At 41.0% G+C, this 23,594-nt stretch overlaps 1 protein-coding gene across 1 annotated transcript in view; it reads right to left on the bottom strand.

Moving 5' to 3' along the window:
• LOC124282696 (sphingomyelin phosphodiesterase A-like) overlaps window positions 1-23,282 on the bottom strand; it is a 34,622-nt gene extending 11,340 nt beyond the window's left edge. Inside the window, exons 1-6 of the mRNA XM_046718723.1 lie at window positions 23,139-23,282; window positions 17,317-17,517; window positions 8,568-8,723; window positions 5,209-5,928; window positions 4,209-4,265; window positions 3,283-3,397 (exon numbers count right to left, since the gene is read on the bottom strand). Coding sequence (XP_046574679.1) covers window positions 3,283-3,397; window positions 4,209-4,265; window positions 5,209-5,928; window positions 8,568-8,723; window positions 17,317-17,466 — 1,198 coding nt within the window. The 5' untranslated portion in view covers window positions 17,467-17,517; window positions 23,139-23,282. The remainder of the gene's footprint in view (window positions 1-3,282; window positions 3,398-4,208; window positions 4,266-5,208; window positions 5,929-8,567; window positions 8,724-17,316; window positions 17,518-23,138) is intronic.
• Window positions 23,283-23,594: the final 312 nt, after the last annotated feature.

Genomic DNA, 23,594 nt, shown 5'->3' with positions numbered 1-23,594 from the left:
TAATAATTTCGTTATATACCTCTGATGAGGTTTAATTCTAAGATGCCTAGCGGTTAGAACAATCGAAAAAAGAATACATTATGAGACAATAAAGGTATAGTTTTTTGATGACGTAACAATTGAATGACGTTATCCCGTCACTGCGCCATTCTAGTGTGCCCCCTCGTAATCGAATCATTTTACATTACGTCACAATGTAAGTGACGTCACGATGCATGTCAGTTGTCATCGCCTCGTACGGCCTCCTTCAGTAAACTACTCCGTTGCATCCCGTTTCTTGGTTTGCAGTTGCTTCACGCAGCTACCATCACTGGTGGAAACATTACGTTTATGTTTTACGACGGTTATAATGTCTCAATTCGACTCACAAGTTTTCAGCGACACGGTAACGTTCGCAATGTTTACATTCCCACAATGCAATCGTGGAATGTCGCTTGACTACTCAGCTTCATCTGGATGTACTGATCTAAACTTACGTTGGTAGTAGAAATGCGACGTTCAAATTGCCCCATATGGTTTACGTTAATGACAGATGTAATTAAAATAATTCAGAGAAGATATTTAATCCGAACGTAAACCGTCATCAAACTGTTATCATTTGTTTTTTTCTGGTAACGTTCGTCTTAACGTAGGGGGGCAGACACATCAATAGAACAGCGCACCAGTTAGCCCTGTGCGAGGATTCTTAATTTAGGTCACCGACACCGTCATTTGTTTTCTGCCTTAGATTAATCGTAATTATCGTTAGAAAGTATTAAATTTAGCATCTTAGAAAAAGATGAAAGTTCCTCGTGCTTTAATCGTGTTTTGTAATAAAACTATAGTTTTGCCCTGAACTATTATAATATCAAAGCACTCGGACTACCGTCCTCGTGCTTTAATTATAATAGTTCAGGGCAAAACTATACTTTATTACAAAACACATTGGGGTACCGTCCTCGTGCTTTAATTATAATAGTTCAGGGCAAAACTATACTTTATTACAAAACACATTGGGGTAGAGCGAACTTTATTTCCTAATTATTATGGATATACAACTTCTTTTATTCTCTTATTCATCTAAAACTGAACGCAAGAAGGTTCACGACTATTGAGAAATGGCTACCGTTATGCCCTTTTTGTGACATTAATGTCGAGGATGAATACCAAGTTAAGTATATTTGCCCTGTATGCAAGCATTATGTACTTACTGCAGTGGCCTTTGTCTCTCATTATAATGCTGTAACAGGGGCGGATACAGCTTTTTGAGAAAGGGTGTGTGCACACTTCATTTTCACGAGAGTTTCAATGGTCATTTGATACATTTTCAGGAGAAAGAGGGGGTGGGGTGGGGTGGATGGCTGTTCTAGATATAAATCAAACCAAATCATGTATCAGTGTATGGTTACAGCCCTATCTGTTTGACTGTTCTAGATATAAATCAAACTGAATCATGTACCAGGGTATGGTTACAGCCCTATCTGTTTGACTGTTCTAGATATAAATCAAACCAAATCATGTACCAGTGTATGGTTACAGCCCTATCTGTATGTCTGTTCTAGATATAAATCAAACTAAATCATGTACCAGTGTATGGTTACAGCCCTATCTGTTTGACTGTTCTAGATAGAAATCAAACCAAATCATGTACCAGTGTATGGTTACAGCCCTATCTGTTTGACTGTTCTAGATATAAATCAAACCAAATCATGTACCAGGGTATGGTTACAGCCCTATCTGTTTGACTGTTCTAGATATAAATCAAACCAAATCATGTACCAGGGTATGGTTACAGCCCTATCTGTTTGACTGTTCTAGATATAAATCAAACCAAATCATGTACCAGGGTATGGTTACAGCCCTATCTGTTTGACTGTTCTAGATATAAATCAAACCAAATCATGTACCAGAGTATGGTTACAGCCCTATCTGTTTGACTGTTCTAGATATAAATCAAACCAAATCATGTACCAGTGTATGGTTACAGCCCTATCTGTATGTATGTTCTAGATATAAATCAAACCAAATCATGTATCAGTGTATGGTTACAGCCCTATCTGTTTGACTGTTCTACATAGAAACCAAACCAAATCATGTACCAGAGTATGGTTACAGCCCTATCTGTTTGACTGTTCTAGATATAAATCAAACCAAATCATGTACCAGGGTATGGTTACAGCCCTATCTGTTTGACTGTTCTAGATATAAATCAAACCAAATCATGTACCAGGGTATGGTTACAGCCCTATCTGTTTGACTGTTCTAGATATAAATCAAACCAAATCATGTACCAGGGTATGGTTACAGCCCTATCTGTTTGACTGTTCTAGATATAAATCAAACTAAATCATGTACCAGGGTATGGTTACAGCCCTATCTGTTTGACTGTTCTAGATATAAATCAAACCAAATCATGTACCAGTGTATGGTTACAGCCCTATCTGTTTGACTGTTCTACATAGAAACCAAACCAAATCATGTATCAGTGTATGGTTACAGCCCTATCTGTTTGACTGATCTAGATATAAATCAAACCAAATCATGTACCAGTGTATGGTTACAGCCCTATCTGTTTGACTGTTCTAGATATAAATCAAACCAAATCATGTATCAGTGTATGGTTACAGCCCTATCTGTTTGACTGTTGTAGATAGAAACCAAACCAAATAATGTATCAGTGTATGGTTACAGCCCTATCTGTTTGACTGATCTAGATATAAATCAAACCAAATCATGTACCAGTGTATGGTTACAGCCCTATCTGTTTGACTGTTCTAGATATAAATCAAACCAAATCATGTATCAGGGTATGTTTACAGCCCTATCTGTTTGACTGTTCTAGATATAAATCAAACTAAATCATGTACCAGGGTATGGTTACAGCCCTACCTGTTTGACTGTTCTAGATATAAATCAAACCAAATCATGTATCAGGGTATGGTTACAGCCCTATCTGTTTGACTGTTCTAGATAGAAACCAAACCAAATCATGTATCAGTGTATGGTTACAGCCCTATCTGTTTGACTGTTCTAGATATAAATCAAACCAAATCATGTATCAGTGTATGGTTACAGCCCTATCTGTTTGACTGTTCTAGATAGAAACCAAACCAAATCATGTATCAGAGTATGGTTACAGCCCTATCTGTTTGACTGATCTAGACAGAAACCAAACCAAATCATGTATCAGTGTATGATTACAGCCCTGTCTGTTTGGCTGTTCTAGATATAAACCAAACCAAATCTTGTCCCAGTGTATGATTACAGCCCTATCTGTTTGACTGTTCTAAATACAAAGTTTACCTGTATAGATGACAAAGTCTGGCTGAGGATCTAAAGCAGCGATGTGGCTTAAGACAGCTTCCACGGTCCTCATGGGAACGTCGCAGTTGTAGTCCCCGAACTTCCCCGCTGAACCCTGGAACGTTGACGTGAGTAACGACTTCATCAAAATACAACTTTCAAAATGGTGGCCTTTAATGTTGATATGACATGTCTAAGTAATAACACAAATTATCACATATATATGCATAAAGTAGAATTTCAGAAATTCCCTAATGATTCTCAGTCACTGAGAGAAACAAGGGTCAGCGCATTCCCGTGCAACATTCATATGCAAAATAGATATCTAAAAGCAAATAGCTTCGCTCTTATAATTCATGTAGATACAATTCAAATTGATTTGTATGTTCACAACTGTTTAAGCGAGGTTTATGACGCCCATCCTGATACTGAATGTTGGAAATTACATCGCACGTAAAGACAGACTACTTCCATATTCCTTGTAAAACTTCTGCCGCATGAACTGGAAAATATTTATCATCCCAAACTAACTTCCGCATGAGATATCGCTACGCTGATATTCCATCTGTCGGTAACATACCTCAAACCTTTATCGACGAGTGTCAACGTACTTGATAAAACCACATGGAAAAATGCATCGCAACACCATATTTCTCATAGCATCAATATGTTACCATTAACAAAAGCTAAGGAACGTATCCAAATCCCAGTTTTATCTTACTATCTGGATGAACTGAACCTCAAGGAATAATTACATGCAAATTTAAACGCAAAAAGAACGAAAAATGTAGTTTATTCATGGCAGCGGCGTGCTATGTTAAACACTGCACTATGTTTAGGTAGGGTTCTAGAGGCGTCCACTTTCTTCTAAAATATTACTGATTAATTACATCAAATATCGGTATGTACTGAAACATGCTACTCACTGTTCCGCTGAGCTCCCTCCGGCAGCATATGTTCATTCGGCACTCTGTCGGGGAACCCTGGCGGACATTAGGGTTTCAAAATATACTCGCACTACATCATTCATTTTCAGAATACAGTTACAAAAATGCTGAAATACACATGTGGCAGGTTTACGTGAGTTAATGTTGTTTTATGCCTTAATCGTCGCTACAGAATCCCACATTCATTGGTCGATACGTATAACTAGAATAGGATACCTTGGAACAGGGATGTATCAGGTCCGAGAGCAGGGTTTACAGAAATGTGGCGGAAATGTCAATAAATGTCTTTCCATTCAATTTTCTTCCTAAGAACTGGCGGAGTGATTCCCAGCGTGGTACTCACGTTTCCAATATGTGCACCTCATCATTTTAACATGCAGTGATATAAAGAGAAGCGACTAAACCACTTTCATATTTGTACGAAATGACTGCTGAAAGCAATATTATAGGGATATGGTTATGGGGCATTCTCCGTCATGACACAGCTGCTGAACGCATCCTGGCCCACTGGTGGCCCACGTCACAAACACATGCAAAGGTACGGCATCACATCACTTCTTACAGGTTAAAACATGTAGGTTTAAACATAGTGCGCTCTCGTCCTTAAATGTATTCTATTTCAATTTCACATTACAATTATTAATGTCTTTCCGTAAATTTGAGATCATGTCAAATTAAGAAGGTTATTAAAATAGATCGTGTTACTAAAATCGAAAGTAGAACACTCAATAGACCAACGTTTTCTATGTTACCTAATAATGAGGCCACCAACCAGGGCTCTTTTCACAAAGCGATCGTAGCGCTAAGACTGTCGTAAGTCTATGTTAAAGTACGGGAGTTACTATCACCTTAGCCGTACGATCGCTTTGTGAAATGGGACCCGGCACTGTCATTCGTAAGGATGACGTATGCGGGTTGTTAAGGTCACGTGGGTTCTCTTGGTTCTCCCAAGTCTGCCTGTATATCTGTTCCAACCTACCTCTGTATATAGCCGATCTAAGTGTATGTCTGCGATCTGCACAATCCGTATGGGATCAGACGAGCTTGAACCAGCGTCGTGTTGAGTGTGTGTCTTGATAGGTTCTTTGTTAAACTGGAACAATGACGTCTCTTGTCTGTCTAACGTCATGCGTTGTAACCGGTCTTGGCTCTCGGTCATTGGAATGTCTAAGGCGTCTTGGCTCTCCACGACTACGCTGTCTACGACATCTTGGCTGCCCATCACACTGTCTTCGACGTCTTGGCTAAACGTCAATAAACTGTCTATGACGTCTTGACTCTTCATCATTGCACTGTCTCTGGCGTCTTGGCTGTCCCTGACTGCACTGTTTACAACATCTCGGCTCGCAATCACTGGGCTGTCTACGACGTCTCGGTTCTCAATAACTGCGCTGTCTACGACGTCTTGGCTAACCGTCAATGAACTGTCTACGACGTCTCTGCTCTCAATCACGTCACTGTCTACGACATCTCGGCTCTCAATCACGTCGCTGTCTACGACGTCTTGGCTGACCATCACTGCATTGTCTACAACGTCTTGGCTCATCACCACTACACTGTCTACGAAGTCTTGCCTGTCCAACCACAGGCTTTGTTTGTGGTCTGATTTGGTAATAGACGATAGTGTTGGTTCACAGAAGTTAAGCTCTCTACATGTCCGTACAGGGTCTAGGAGAAGGTTTGCCGCCACGAACAGGACCTGAATATGGGAAATATGATAAAGATGACAAGTTTCAGGCATTCAGAATTTCAAGAACCGTTTGAAGAAAATCTTCAGTAGTGCCGTGCGTTAATATAGATTTACAAGAACTGTACTGGTAATGGGGCTTTGTGGTCAGGTGCCTTAGCTTCTCTGTCAAACAAGAGACATGTTTCGGTCTTGTATGGCAGTCAATGTATGGATCTCCATATGTATCATGTAATGATCATTACAGAGAAACACTACTGACAGCTTAAGGAAATTAAGGAACATCCAAATACATATGTACGTGAAAACATGCACCGTGTGAAAACTGCAAGATGTAACTAGGAATATCACTCATGCTCATACTTTTTTTCTCGATCATTGGATGTCAGTAAAATCTCAACTCCCTGGGGAGCATACAACAAGATGTGAGTGAGGAATATCAGTGAGTGAGGTGAGGTGAAAGTGAGGTTTGACGTCGTGCGGTGAGGTGAAATTGGGTTTAACGTCGTGCTTGAGGATATTTCGCTCATATGACGACGTGCATGTGTGTGTATGTGTATGTGCGGCTGCTTGTACTAGCCCAGACTTTTAAGCTGGTTTTATAGTGCTAGCCCACTGAGATACCATGCCGCAGTGAAGCATGAATACCCCACTCAGACACATTATACTGACTCTGAGCCGACCAGTCCTTGTTGTACCCATTAATGCCGAGCGCCAGGCAGGAACCAACAAGTACCATATTTTAACGTCTTTTGGTATGACGCGGTCGGGGATCGAACCCGCGACCTTCCGCTCTCCGGGCGAGTGAGTGAGTGAGTTAGTGAGTGAGTTTAGTATTACGCCGCTTTTAGCAATATTCCAGCAATATCACGGCGGGGGACACCAGAAATGGGCTTCACATATTGTGTCCATGTGAGGAATCGAACCCATGCCTTCGGCGTGACGAGCAGAACGCTTTAACCATTAGGGCTACCCCGCCGCCCCTCGTACAGTAGAATGTCTCAAGAATTACTGTGTAAACCACAAGATGTAAATGGGAAGTGTTAAGAAATATTCCGTTAAGAAATTGTTTGCATCGCCTTTGTTTAGTATTTCCTCTTGATTAGCATCATTATCATATTCCCGTATTTTGTCAGGTGAGAAACTAAGACAGGCCTTTGCATGTATTTATGACAGGTACCACTGGTGGGCAGGATACGCTCACCTTTTCCCCTGGTATCATCACTATTTGATAGTAATACATAAACACATGGTCATGGCATAGTCGGAACCTGTACAGTCGACTCTGCCTTAAGCAGAGATTCTTATTGATGTGGAAAGGGTTTTGTCGCTTATCCTTACAATTTCTTTAACAACCGACGACTGTAGATTTAGATTTTACGATTGTTTCGAAAAAGGCGGACTCTGCTTTTATAGTCTGTCTCACAGTCCCTGAACAACATTATTTTCCCTACTGCCTAGCCCTCTCTGCAGTGCTAAAGCCCTAAATAAAGCAAGTCTAGATTTAGTCTGAATCTCTGGTCTCCCTAGGGCTCCTTTTCAATATAAATGGGCTTGTTTGTTACTATCCAAATTATATATATTCAGAGACTAAGCCTTAGTCTACTGCTTTTACTGAATTTGTGTCACTCTGCGCAAACTCACAAGAGATTATGAAACATGACTGAATCTATTTCAGAACACATACATACAAGTAAAACATATCAATCATTGTCCCAAACTGAGCAAAGTCGTACAAGGCTGTTCTGCTAAAGCGGTGTTCAGACATTTCAAGGAGCAAACAATCAGATTAATCTTACACATACCTACGGATTGCCCACAATTACTCTGGGTAATTTCTACATAGAACTACACATTATTGGACAATGAATAGTCAGAGAAACAAGTCAAGTTTTATAGCCTGACTTTTTAATTTGAGATAATATATTTACACATTTGAAACCTGGGGTTACAATACTCGCTTTCAAATTAAAATAAGAGGTTTCAAATTAACCATTATTCAACCTCAAATTTAAAAAACAAGCAGGTTCTCCTAATGCGATGGTGCAAAGGTAGAACTGAAATATGTATGCTGAGAAGACTTACAAACAAAGCAGGTATGTCTGTTCACCCAGCAGAAAATGGGTACCCGGTGGGATAGGTCATGTGACTAAAACCTTTAGCGCCTAACAGGCATCTTGGATTATTCGGGGTAATAATGTGCTGTGCTATTCATTGTTAGCGCTATGAGCATACCTGGTGTGGAGTTTAGTGCTATATATAGAGGATATTATATGAGTGCCCATGTCATACTATGTTTACGACTCGAGTGCCTAAATGTTGGTAATACCGGTTTTGTAGGCACGAGTGTCGTAAACATAGTATGATATGGGCACGAATATAATATTCTGTTTATTACCGAAGTCGTCAAATTGAGGAAAATAACCCAAATCTACTTTCAAACATAGGCTGTCTACCCGCCGTCGCCATATGTAGAACGCAACGTCACAGAAGAAACGTGACGTCATAGCATTGTTCATGACGTCACGTCACCATGACAAAGTGATATTTTGCCCTAGGGCATCGAATGAAAAATATGAACCCCGATATGTTCGCCCTCGTAGGTAATAAAAATGAATACATTATTATTATTAAATGGAGGTATGTCTTACCACTGGGCCGTAGGCGTCGATCAAGCCCGGGCACATGACGTCACCACGATAGTTCAGGAATGTGTTGATGTACTTGCAGATGCAGATCGCATCCTTCTTGAAGTAGTCCAGAGTCTCGTTCGAGGCAATAGTCGTGATGGCCAGGTTGACTATGTACTGTGAATACAGACGTGGAGACAATACAGTGGACCCCCGCTTATCCGGACGTCTGATATCCGAAAACCTCGCATACCGGACGATATTTACGTGAAACGAGCGAGTGAGTGAGTTGGTGAGTTTAGTTTTACACCGCACACAGCAATATTCCAGCTATATGTCGGCGGTCTGTAAATAATCGGGTCTGGACCAGACAATCCAGTGATCAACAGCATGAGCATCGATCTACGCAATTGGGAACCGATGACATGTGTCAACCAAGTCAGCGAGCCTGACCACCCGATCCCGTTAGTCGCCTCTTGCGACAAGCATGGGTTACTGAAGATCAATTCTAACTCGGATCTTCACGGGTCTTATGTGAAACGAAATATATATTACATAAAGTGCTTCGTTTAGCCGCAAATCCGGGCAGTGCATTTCAAACACCATCAGTGGCAAATACACATTACCGAGTCCCAACTACCACGGAACAACCACTCTTGACCTGTTTTGTTTTGAATTCATCATCCCACATGCCACATCAAGGTGTCCTCCCATTACGCAGACAGCCAGTTCGCAGACACCTTAAAACAACAACATTTACGGTTCAGTGAACAGATTATCTACTACCTGTTACCTACACATTATAATGGAATAGTCCAAATAAAAACACAGGAACAAACTGAAGCTATGCTATTTATTTGAAAGATGGATGAAAAGACATAAACATTTCTAGTCTAACGGGAGTTGGCATCATCATATTGAAAACATTAGCTTATCTATTAGAAATTGCGACACTGTTGTATCATATAAATCAAATAAAGACAAATGTGAACCTAAATATTATTCATATGGAATAAAGAAGTTATATGTTTTGCACACAATATTAAGATATATGACGAGTGCACTTAATTACGATTTATTTAGAATACATATTTAAAAATATGACGCATCATGTCAATGTGGCCATGGATGTGAGAATGTTTTTCATTACTTCCTTGAATGTCCATTGTATACTACTCAAAGACATAAACTGTTACAATCTTTAGAAAGTATTGTTAAAATTAGAACACTGATTGGTATTAATCGTATCTTACATGGCAATGCAGGTGTCTCATTTACTGCAAATCAGAATGTTTTCAAATATGTACATATCTATATCTCTCCAACAAAACGTTTTCTCAATTAACTTCTGTTGTACATATGCTATTATTGGGAGGGGGCTTTTCTATCAATAAACGCAATCAAACCTCTAAGTGACAAACCTGTTTTATATTCGATAGTAATTGAAAGTAAAATCAATTTTGAGAAGAGATATCATTTATCATTTAATCACAACAAAGTTCTATTTACCCACAATCAAACTTCTCAGTAACAAGCCTGCTTCAGGCTCACCCTGCTCTACTCACTGGACAGTGGACTGTTCCATTATACCCGTAGGTGTTACCCTCATTAACCTTCTAGTTCAGTGTCTGCCAATTGGGTGTCTGTCAAATGGGTCTCCCGCACACACACACACAAACACACACACACCCTAAGCCATAAATTAAGAACGGTCCCTTATCACGGTGTCAATAAACATACAACGTACAATACTTGTCAAAACAAAACGGTGATAACAGCAGGCTTTATTGGCTTGTGTCATGTTAGTGTAGCACATGTGCTTCGCACAAGTTTTATTTGTGTGAGTTTCTGTGTGTGTCAGTGTTTGTGTGTTTGCGTGTGTTTTATACACAGTAACCCATGCTTGTCGTAAGAGGCGACTAACGGGATCCGGTGGTCAGGCTCGCTGACTTGGTTGTCATCGGTTCCCAGTTGCGTAGATCGATGCTCATGCTGTTGATCAATGGATTGTCTGGTCCAGACTCGATTATTGCGGCGTAAAACTAAACTCACTCACTGTTTCATCTAGACACAATTATCTATAATTTCAGAATTTCAAAGTGCTAAGTTTGTCAAATATTGATTAATCATCTGCGTCTAAGGGCCGGTGTGTTCAGGGCTTATTGGTCACAGACGTTACCAAGAGTAACCTGGGTCGAGTCCCTGCGTATTTTGTAGCTCATGTTAGAGGTATGGGGCAATGAGTACGCTCCTGTTCAATGACTCCCAAAGATAGAACACGGAAACGATTTATATCCTCACAGCGGATATTCCTCTCACGACTAAGCATAAATATGATGAAACTGCAACATGAAAAACGTGATATATATATAATATCACAGGGGACTTCGACCCTACTGCGACACTATACGTTCAACAACGTCGCTGAGCAGTGACCGGAAAGATGATTCAGAGAAAGAGACTGTCTCCTTCTAAACTCCCCGTCCAACTCAAAGTGTACATGGTACTAACATAAAACACGTTTTTCAAAGTGTAATTTAATTTTAGTTCAAAAGCTTGTAAACCATCAAATACATATAATAGACCTTAAGTCACAGGGTCGTAAATATCATACAACACATTGTCTCATGACAGAGACATACATGGACCACTGTAATTTTTCCGGCTGTAACAAAGATAACATGCTGTATCGCGACCACACGTGGCCTCGTTCTCTAAGTCGCAAATCGCCGCCGTGCAGGGTTGAATATAGACTTGCACAAGTCTCTAAGGTAATAATTAATCAATAAAATGAAATTTTAAAAAATAATAAAGACTGCTGTGTACTGTCAGCTTATCTAGACTTGCCTCTGTAAAGGATATAGTTACTATACATCCATGCTCTTACCATTCAGTAGAGCCTTGGAGCAAGGCTAGGTTGAGTACATAGGCGAGCCTAGAACCAGGGGTGGTGTCTGTTACGCCTTACCTGTGACAAAACCTCCCCCACCCCAACCCCCGTAACCCGAAGAAAACCAATCGTACAGAATGTCCAAGCTGGACAGGGATACCTTTCAAGTGCTGGAGTCTGTTCGCAATTATATTAACCTGACTATAGATCTAAAGATACTTGTCCGGTACATAAACTCTTCGCAATGTTTGCTTGACATTTCAAAATTCAGTGTGAAATTTGAATGACCTTTTCCTAGAGCACCAAAATGAAACGTGTTATGTTTCGGCCACTTTCTGAGTATTCTCATAATCATAATCATTATCAATCCGAAAAATACGACCTGTTGATACATTTTAGAATACAAGGGATGAGCTTCAACACGTGCTCGGTGTTGCTAATGTGTTAAACGTCTAATACCTGCGTTACTTCGGGTTCTCCACCCACATCAACACGTCGCCATATTACTGACATACTTTCTCAAAGCTAAAACCCACTCCCGTGATTATTGTCATACGAGATAAGATGTAACAGAACAATTGAAACTCACATATCGTTAAGTTCCCCAAACTACAACTTGGTTAGCTCGACCTTAAAATCTGTTTAAAATTGATTTCATTTGGCTGGCGTGGTATAGTTTTTAGTGTCTGTGTTTATTAGAAATTGTCATGGTTTCCTATGCAGATGAGTGAGTGAGTTTAAGATTTATGCCGCTTTTAGCAATGTTCACGCAATATCACCGGGAATGGGCTTCACACATCGTACCCACGTGGGGAATAGAACCCGGGTATTCGGCGTGACGAGCGAACGCTTAAACCACTAGACTACCCCACCGCCACCTGCGCAGTTGACTTTCCTGAGGAAGTGTAAGTCACAGGAGTAATCAATTAAGGCATAAATCATTTAATTGTGGCATGAGTCGTTTCCTTGGTTAATCCTGTACAGGTAAAGTGTGAGTATATTGTGAGATAGTTGGCAAGGCAACAAATCTTAAATACATTATGTTATTTGTTTTAGGTGGGAGCAAGGGTGATCCCGTACACACAGCTCAATCACTCACTCAGTCATGACAGCCTACTTTGTATCTATTATTAAAACGAATCACCCGCTAACTCACTAATGAAGATCCCAGTCACAGCAACCAATACTTGTAAGAGGCGGCTCACTCACTCACTCACTCTCTCCCTCACTGATACCGGGTGCTACACATATTGTGGGGACAGCTCACTCACTCACTGATATCAGACCCAGCATTGTATTCCGTACAAAACACATATTGTGGGGACAGTTAGCTTACTCTCTCACTCACTGATAACAGACCCTGCCTTGTATTCCGTACAAAACACATATTGTGGGGACAGCTCACTCTCTCACTCACTGATAACAGACCCTGCCTTGTATTCCGTACAAAACACATATTGTGGGGACAGCTCACTCACTCACTCACTCACTCACTGATAACAGACCCTACCTTGTATTCCGTACAAAACACATATTGTGGGGACAGCTTACTCACTCACTCACTCACTCACTGATAACAGACCCTACCTTGTATTCCGTACAAAACACATATTGTGGGGACAGCTTACAGCACTCACTCATTCACTCACTGATAACAGACCCTACCTTGTATTCCGTACAAAACACATATTGTGGGGACAGCTCACTCACTCACTCACTCACTGATAACAGACCCTGCCTTGTATTCCGTACAAAACACATATTGTGGGGACAGCTTACTCACTCACTCACTGATAACATCCCTACCTTGTATTCCGTACAAAACACATATTGTGGGGACAGTTAACGTTCACTCTCTCACTCACTGATAACAGACCCTGCCTTGTATTCCGTACAAAACACATATTGTGGGGACAGCTTACTCACTCACTCACTGATAACATCCCCTACCTTGTATTCCGTACAAAACACATATTGTGGGGACAGTTAACGTTCACTCTCTCACTCACTGATAACAGACCCTGCCTTGTATTCCGTACAAAACACATATTGTAGGGACAGTTAACGTTCACTCACTCACTCACTGATAACAGACCCTGCCTTGTATTCCGTACAAAACACATATTGTGGGGACAGCTCACTCTACTCACTCACTGATAACAGACCCTACCTTGTATTCCGTACAAAACACATATTGTGGGGACAGCTCACTCACTCACTCACTCACTCACTGATAACAGACCCTGCCTTGTATTCCGTACAAAACACATATTGTGGGGACAGTTAACGTTCACTCTCTCACTCACTGATAACAGACCCTGCCTTGTATTCCGTACAAAACACATATTGTGGGGACAGCTCACCCTGCTCACTCACATATCACTGATAACAGCCCTCACTACCTTGTATTCCTTGTACAAAACACATATTGTGGGGACAGCTCACTCACTCACTCACACTCACTGATAACAGACCCTGGCTTGTATTCCGTACAAAACACATATTGTGGGGACAGCTCACTCACTCACTCACTCACTGATAACAGACCCTACCTTGTATTCCGTACAAAACACATATTGTGGGGACAGCTCACTCACTCACTCACTCACTGATAACAGACCCTGCCTTGTATTCCGTACAAAACACATATTGTGGGGACAGTTAACGTTCACTCTCTCACTCACTGATAACAGACCCTGCCTTGTATTCCGTACAAAACACACATATTGTAACAGGGGACAGCTTCACTCACTCACTCACTCACTCACTCACTCACTCACTGATAACAGACCCTGCCTTGTATTCCGTACAAAACACATATTGTGGGGACAGCTCACTCACTCTCACTCACTGATAACAGACCCTACCTTGTATTCCGTACAAAACACATATTGTGGGGACAGCTCACTCACTCACTCACTGATAACAGACCCTACCTTGTATTCCGTACAAAACACATATTGTGGGGACAGCTCACTCACTCACTCACTGATAACAGACCCTGCCTTGTATTCCGTACAAAACACATATTGTGGGGACAGTTAACGTTCACTCTCTCACTCACTGATAACAGACCCTGCCTTGTATTCCGTACAAAACACATATTGTTGTGGGGCAGCTCACTCCTCACTCACTCACTCACTACAAAACACATATTGTCACTCACTGATAACAGACCCTACCTTGTATTCCGTACAAAACACATATTGTGGGGACAGCTCACTCCACTCTCACTCACTGATAACAGACCCAGCCTTGTATTCCGTACAAAACACATATTGTGGGGACAGCTCACTCACTCACTCACTGATAACAGACCCTGCCTTGTATTCCGTACAAAACACATATTGTGGGGGCAGCTCACTCACTCACTCACTGATAACAGACCCTGCCTCCCTACCTTGTATTCCGTACAAAACACATATTGTGGGACAGTATTCCGTACACTATTGTGGGGACAGCTCACTCACTGATAACAGACCCTGCCTTGTATTCCGTACAAAACACATATTGTGGGGACAGCTCACTCACTCACTCACTGATAACAGACCCTGCCTTGTATTCCGTACAAAACACATATTGTGGGGACAGTTAACGTTCACTCTCTCACTCACTGATAACAGACCCTGCCTTGTATTCCGTACAAAACACATATTGTGGGGACAGCTTACTCACTCTCTCACTCACTGATAACAGACCCTACCTTGTATTCCGTACAAAACATATTGTGGGGACAGCTAACGTTCACTCACTCACTCACCGTACAAAACACTGATAACAGACCCTGCCTTGTATTCCGTACAAAACACATATTGTGGGGACAGCTTACTCACTCACTCACTGATAACAGACCCTACCTTGTATTCCGTACAAAACACATATTGTGGGGACAGCTCACTCACTCACTCACTCACTCACTGATAACAGACCCTGCCTTGTATTCCGTACAAAACACATATTGTGGGGACAGCTCACTCACTCACTCACTGATAACAGACCCTGCCTTGTATTCCGTACAAAACACATATTGTGGGGACAGCTCACTCACTCACTCACTCACTCACTCACTGATAACAGCCCCTACCTTGTATTCCGTACAAAACACATATTGTGGGGACAGCTCACTTCACTCACTCACTCACTGATAACAGACCCTGCCTTGTATTCCGTACAAAACACATATTGTGGGGACAGCTCACTCACTCACTCACTCACTGATAACAGACCCTGCCTTGTATTCCGTACAAAACACATATTGTGGGGACAGCTCACTCTCTCACTCACTGATAACAGACCCTACCTTGTATTCCGTACAAAACACATATTGTGGGGACAGCTCACTCACTCACTCACTGATAACAGACCCTGCCTTGTATTCCGTACAAAACACATATTGTGGGGACAGCTCACTCACTCACTCACTCACTGATAACAGACCCTGCCTTGTATTCCGTACAAAACACATATTGTGGGGACAGCTTACAGCTCACTCACTCACTCACTGATAACAGACCCTACCTTGTATTCCGTACAAAACACATATTGTGGGGACAGTTAACGTTCACTCTCTCACTCACTGATAACAGACCCTGCCTTGTATTCCGTACAAAACACATATTGTGGGGACAGCTTACTCACTCACTCACTCACTGATAACAGCCCCTACCTTGTATTCCGTACAAAACACATATTGTGGGGACAGTTAACTCACTCACTCTCTCACTCACTGATAACAGACCCTACCTTGTATTCCGTACAAAACACATATTGTGGGGACAGCTTACTCACTCACTCACTCACTGATAACAGACCCTGCCTTGTATTCCGTACAAAACACATATTGTGGGGACAGCTCACTCACTCTCACTCACTGATAACAGACCCTGCCTTGTATTCCGTACAAAACACATATTGTGGGGACAGCTCACTCACTCACTCACTCAATCATTGATAACAGCCCCTACCTTGTATTCCGTACAAAACACATATTGTGGGGACAGTTCACTCTCTCTCTCTCACTGATAACAGACCCTACCTTGTATTCCGTACAAAACACATATTGTGGGGACAGCTCACTCACTCACTCACTGATAACAGACCCTACCTTGTATTCCGTACAAAACACATATTGTGGGGACAGCTCACTCTCTCACTCACTGATAACAGACCCTGCCTTGTATTCCGTACAAAACACATATTGTGGGGACAGCTCACTCACTCACTCACTCACTGATAACAGACCCTACCTTGTATTCCGTACAAAACACATATTGTGGGGACAGTTAACGTTCACTCTCTCACTCACTGATAACAGACCCTGCCTTGTATTCCGTACAAAACACATATTGTGGGGACAGCTTACTCACTCACTCACTGATAACAGACCCTGCCTTGTATTCCGTACAAAACACATATTGTGGGGACAGCTCACTCACTCACTCACTCACTCACTCACTGATAACAGACCCTATCTTGTATTCCGTACAAAACACATATTGTGGGGACAGCTCACTCACTCACTCACTCACTGATAACAGACCCTACCTTGTATTCCGTACAAAACACATATTGTGGGAGGACAGCTCACTCACTCACTCACTCACTGATAACAGACCCTGCCTTGTATTCCGTACAAAACACATATTGTGGGGACAGCTCACTCACTCACTCACTGATAACAGACCCTTCCTTGTATTCCGTACAAAACACATATTGTGGGAGCAGCTCACTCACTCACTGATAACAGACCCTGCCTTGTATTCCGTACAAAACACATATTGTGGGAGCAGCTCACTCACTCACTGATAACAGACCCTGCCTTGTATTCCTTACAAAACACATATTGTTGGGGCAGCTCACTCAGTAACTCCCTCAACTTACCTTGCATTCTTCACAGAACATATACTGGGGGAATAGCTCAGTCAACCTCGACGTCCTCTCCCTTAAAGGCTGATCATGTTTGTTGACAGGAAGACTCACGACAACGTGTGCGAGGACGACCAGCAACACGAGCGTCTTCACCACGTCCATCGTGGTCCAGGCGTCGTGTGAACTGCGGTGTCAAGAGGTTTTCTTCCTCATCTGAAATAACGTGAAATACGAAACTAAAACTAGCTTGATATCGCTCAATAACGGGTTTCCGGACAATCTAACTATACGCTTCATATATCTGTCACAATTAGGGCTGGTACCAGTTGCTCGTGGGTGTCAACAATTACCTTTTATACATATTGCAATAACCAATGGTTTCTACAACACGTCGGATTCTCATATGGTAATTATAATATCAATCTGCCAAGAATGATAGCATTTTTCTGCACATACAATAACGAAACACGCACCAGATGGTATATATTTTCAGCCCCACTCAGTAATAAAGAGAGTAACGGGATTTTTCAGTACAGTCACCAATCAGAGAGATAGGTCGAGAAGCGTGACTAGGTTTTGTGTCCCGCCGGAATCTATCTGAATGTACACACTGATTCTCACTCAACATTCACAGTTACTCTGATTGTAAGTGCAAAAATATTGAACACCTTCACAAAATTTAGTTTGGAAATACAGATACATTGGGTATTCTGTGTTAATTTAGAATTAACTCCCGTGATTATCGTAATACGATATAAGATGTAACAGAACAAATGAAACTCACACATCGTTATGATAGGGAGTCAGGCACCAAATCGCAGTCCGCAGTCTAGACTACAAGTTATCCTACGTACATTTTGTGGAAGTTGCGGTGGCGGTGTAATACTTGCAGCAAATTGTCATAAACTTGACGTAAATTGTAATAAAAACGTAAATTGTAATAAAAAATGGCGTTTTTATTACAATTTACGTCGTAACAGTCAGACTTTGTGTGCTGGCGATTTGGTGCCTGACTTTGAGGGTGTGGGTTCGAATCCCGGATGGGACACAATCCAAAATGTACGAGAATTTGTACTTTACTAAGAAAGTGTAATCCCAAATATAACATATGGTGCATTTGACCACTTTCTAAAATGGCATTGTGTAATCATATTAATTATTGCCTTAGAGACTTGTGCAAGTCTAAACAGGATGTGACAGATCTAAGCCCTGGTTCAGATGTCAGTGTAAGATCAGAAAAAAAGGACTTTTAACAAACACAAAAGTTTACATAACAAAAAAGGATCTTGTAAACAGTAGCAGAAGTTAGGAAATGTTTTTGCAAATTTGATAATAGACACCGTTATAAAATGCAAAATAATATTTACATATCACTGACACACGCTCATTTTGGAAAAGTTTGACCCTAATTTGACCCCAATTAATACTTTTTTTATTATTTCAAAAACTTCAATGCAGAAAAAAATCATATCCCCGATAATTCCTTTGATCGTGACCACACGATCCCGTTAGTCACCTCTTACGTCAAGCATATGTTACTGGCTGACTGACTGAGTTTGGTTTTACGCCGCTTTTAGCAATATTCCGGCTACATCACGCCGGGGGAAAACCAGAAATGGGCTTCACACATTGTACCCATGTGGGGATTCGAACACGGGTCTTCGGCGTGACGAGCCAACGCTTTAACCACTAGGCTACCCCAACGCCCCCATAGGTTACTGAATTCTAACCCGGATCATCACGGGTCTCTTCAGGTGGAATTTTGTGCCACCTACCTACTTCTATAGGTAAATGATGGCAGGAAGGTCTAAACAAGAGGAATTTAAAAGCCAAGGGAAACAGATATATGTCAAATATTTTTCAAGGACAAGTTCATTTTTGAATACGCGATAAGTGGTACCATAGGAAGAATTCGAAATCTCTAGACGTCGTGCATGTTTTAGTTGCTGCATCATTTAACCTTAGGGAGATAATAGATTTAATTTCATTGGGAAAGGCAGTTTGTTGACATAGCCAGTAAAGGTTATGGCCAATTTCATTAATAACGGTTCCCGCAGATTTTATCCATTTTTGATTGTATTAACACGGAAAAACTGGACAAAGTTTTACCAGTATTTGATGACATTATGAAAACATGAAATATTACAGACTACCGGACCACGTTCCTCAATCTTAAACCAAGAATCACATTGATAACGAACATCGGACATAATCCGGGACCAGTATGTCTTAAGCTAACAGAGCCAAGGTGCAATACATGTATCTCCGTCTTTACGGCTGTTTGTATTCCACGTTGGTCAAATCACGCGCATGCCACATATACGTTCATGACATACTCGCGACTGGTCATCCTTTGTCCACATTTATCATCGATGCTTCGGTCAAACTAAATCTCAAGTTCACAATAACAACGTTATCGTAAGTTTATCTGTGAACGCGATTATTTGCAAAAACGGACAACAGTCACAAATCATTGGGTGGCTGTCTAGTAAATTCACTCAGGTAAGAAACACTACTTTCTTCTACCTTAAGCTTGTTAAAATGTTTATGCTGTTTTGTCTTATGTTTAATCTATTGTACCTTAACTATATATTGCAACCCTTGCCACTACCTTCAGGCTGATGTGACCGCCTCCGTGGTGTAGTGGTTAGAGCGTCTGCCCGGAGAGCGGAAGGTCGCGGGTTCGATCCCCGACCGTGTCATACCAAAAGACGTTAAAATATGGTACTTGTTGGTCCCTGCCTGGCGCTCGGCATTAATGGGTACAACAAGGACTGGTCGGCTCAGAGTCAGTATAATGTGTCTGAGTGGGGTATCATGCTTCACTGCGGCATGGTATCTCAGTGGGCTAGCACTATCAAAACCAGCTTCATTCTGGGCTAGTACAAGCAGCCGCACATACCCATACACACGCATGCACGTCGTCATATGAGCGAAATATTCTCAAGCACGACGTTAAACCCAATTTCACCTCACCTTACCTCAGGCTGATGTGGAACGTGGCATCCTTTGATATACATGTACATGTATTTCTCATATACTCTGTATTACTGTTTAAGATTGTTTTTTGTGACTATCATAGAATGTATAGAGTGTGTCGGGGACCCTAACTATTGCATTACGTTGTGAACACTGTGCTGTTTTGTGACTGTTATCGAATGTAGATTGTATGAACGCCCACTGCAGTGATGTGTAGAGTATTGAACATTTGCATTACGTTGTATACTTTGGAATGTGTATCGTGATTAATGTAGTATGTGTAACGAATCTACATGTGATGTTTGTGTACTTTGATACCTGATTGTATTGTGAACATGTTCTAATAATTAATTGTAAACTTTTCTACTATTGACTGATTATGTAAATGATGACGAAGTGGCTGTGTAATAAACTCCTCGTTCTATTCGTTTATTACATTTACCTGTACAGAGTGGACATTTGTAATAATATGGTTTGATATATACTCATGCCAATAATGGTTGTCACCCCTTCAATTTTTAATTTGAGAGGGTGTGTGGGGTGGACATTTGTGGGTGGGGTGGGGTTATGGTGGGAGGGGTGACAACCATTATTGGCCATGAGTATACATTATTCTATAATTTGATATGATGGACATTTTAATGTAAAATGCAATTCATCTTCAATATCATCTTTACACATTAAACATTTACGATTAGCATGACTTAGGCTTCGGTATCTGCCAGTTTCTACCGCACAGTTACGGGGGCTGGGTCGGAATTTTGATATCATCTTTACACATTAAACATTTACGATTAGCATGACTTAGGCTTCGGTATCTGCCAGTTTCTACCGCACAGTTATGGGGGCTGGGTCGGAATTTTGATATCATCTTTACACATTAAACATTTACGATTAGCATGACTTAGGCTTCGGTATCTGCCAGTTTCTACCGCACAGTTATGGGGGCTGGGTCGGAAGTTGGATAAATACTTCCTATAGAGATATGGAATCGATTTACGTAAATAATATTAAAGCGAACATTGATTGATAACATTTTATAAATTACACATTCCGACGAGTTGGACAACTGACTGAAAATAAAGTGTATATACTGATCATTAATTCTTTGTTTAGAAACTGATAATTAATCTACAGGTAATTCCTGCCTTAACCATATTTCACTGAAACCAATGCTTGACAAAATATATTTTACCTGATACGTCTAATTCTTAACACCACCTCCTCATACAAATATTCATAACAACACCGTAAAATAATACTATCAGACTCAAGAAGCTTACACCAATATTTAATCACATTATATTGCCTCTTAAATAAAGGGGGCGGTGGAGTAGCCTAGTGGTTAAAGCGTTGGCTCGTCACGCCGAAGACCCGGGTTCGATTCCACACATGGGCACAATGTGTTAAGCCCATTTCTGGTGTCCCCCGCCGGGATATTGCTGGAATATTGCTAAAAGCGGCGTAAAACTAAACTCAGTCAGTCTGTCTTGAATAAAAGCGGATTACGACCTAACTCTCCGTAAACCATCGAATTACATGTTGATTTCTTATCCCCTAACAACCTTTTACAAAAAAATTCCAGATGTAACCTTTCCATATTCAATCCCTTATTATACTCAAATATCTCCGACGTATAAGATAATATACTGCCGATATAACAACCATTATCCAGCCTCGTGTAAGAATGTCGAGTTTTGATTGGTTCACGTGACTCTGATAAAATACCAGGATTGAGAGAGAGCTACCCGATATTATTGTATATATGGAAACTGACTCTGTGCCTTTGAAAAATGGTTATTACAATTAAAAACTATTCCTAAATCAGTAAACATATCAACAACCTTTGGGACACTGTCATTACAACACCATTGCTCTGGGGAATTAACTTTATACCACCTCTTCTAAAAAAACTTTATTTGAACACACACGTGAATGAATACCATCGCACATGTTAACAATAATTGGAATTAGCCTGCCATCAATATCTTATGCTAATAACGTTTTCATAAACCTATGCTCCAAACATTGTTGAAAGCTTTCTGAAAATAAATAAAATCACAATACAATTGTTTGTTTCTGTTTTTAAGTAGGTCAATAATAGCATAAGGGCTAAAACTAAGGTCGTTAGTGGAGTAGCCGTGTCTAAAACCTGCATGTGATTCTGATAAATTATTTTTACTTTCAACATAATTTTAACCTTTTATTGAGAACTGAGGTAAATAATTTACCAAGGCAACTTATGATACTTATGGGCCGGAAATTTCCAGGGTCCTCTGTACTTCCTTTACCGTTATAAATAGGACGGATAACGTTCAACCATTGTTCGGGAAAACCACAGAGACAATTTTTTATTCATAGTTTAACATACAAAAAAGTCATTTTTGTCTGATCTTACACTGACGTCTGTACCAGGGCTTAGATCTGTGACATCCTGGTTAGACTTGCACAAGTCTCTAAGGTAATAATTAATAGTTTAAATGATAATTTCTAAAAAATATAAATATGCCTCTAACAGACTGGCATTTAGACATGCCTGTTTAAAGGATTGGACGGTAAGATAGCCTAGTGGTTAAAGCGTTCGCTTGTCACGCCGAATACCCGGGTTCGATTCCCCATATGGGTACAATGTGTGAAGCCAATGTCTAGTGTCCACAGCCGAGATATTGCTGGAACATTGCTAAAAGCGGCGTAAAACCATATTCATTCACTCACTCATCCATGGGCTTAGCGTTCTGTACAGCCTTGGAGCAGTCTTTGTTTAACGGGTCCGACAGTAACGTATAACTAGGCCACATGTACATACAAACATTAGATATATACTTGTGGGTTTTATACAATGTTCATATTCTCACCTTGTCGGCCTAAATGCTGTTTTATAGCGGGAGTCACCTTAAATTAGTTGTATTACTGCTTGACCATCGGATCTGGTGGAGTATAGTCTGGTGTCCTGTTTAACACGGACATGCCCGCGACTTGCCGGGGTAGATCCCGTTACTCACTGCTGGTAGACCCCGTTTCTCACTGCTTGTAGACCCAGTTTCTCGCTGACGTACAAGTTGTATGCATGGTAAAGACACCATTCACATGAGGACTATCGTATATATCTGTACCTTTGGTTAAGTGAGGTGAGGTGAGGTGAAATTGGGTTTACCGTCGTGCTTGAGAATATTTCGCTCATATGACGACGTGCATGCGTGTGTATGTGTATGTGCGGCTGCTTGTACTAGCCCAGACTGTGCAGTGAAGCATAAATACCCCACTCTGACACATTATACTGACTCCGAGCCGACCAGTCATTGATGTACCCA

Source organism: Haliotis rubra, unplaced genomic scaffold (genome assembly GCF_003918875.1).
Source record: "Haliotis rubra isolate DU_JTF1 unplaced genomic scaffold, ASM391887v1 Scf109, whole genome shotgun sequence".
Lineage (NCBI taxonomy): Eukaryota > Metazoa > Mollusca > Gastropoda > Lepetellida > Haliotidae > Haliotis > Haliotis rubra.
Note: the sequence above shows the minus strand (reverse complement) of the source record. Positions and strands in the feature narration are given on the sequence as shown.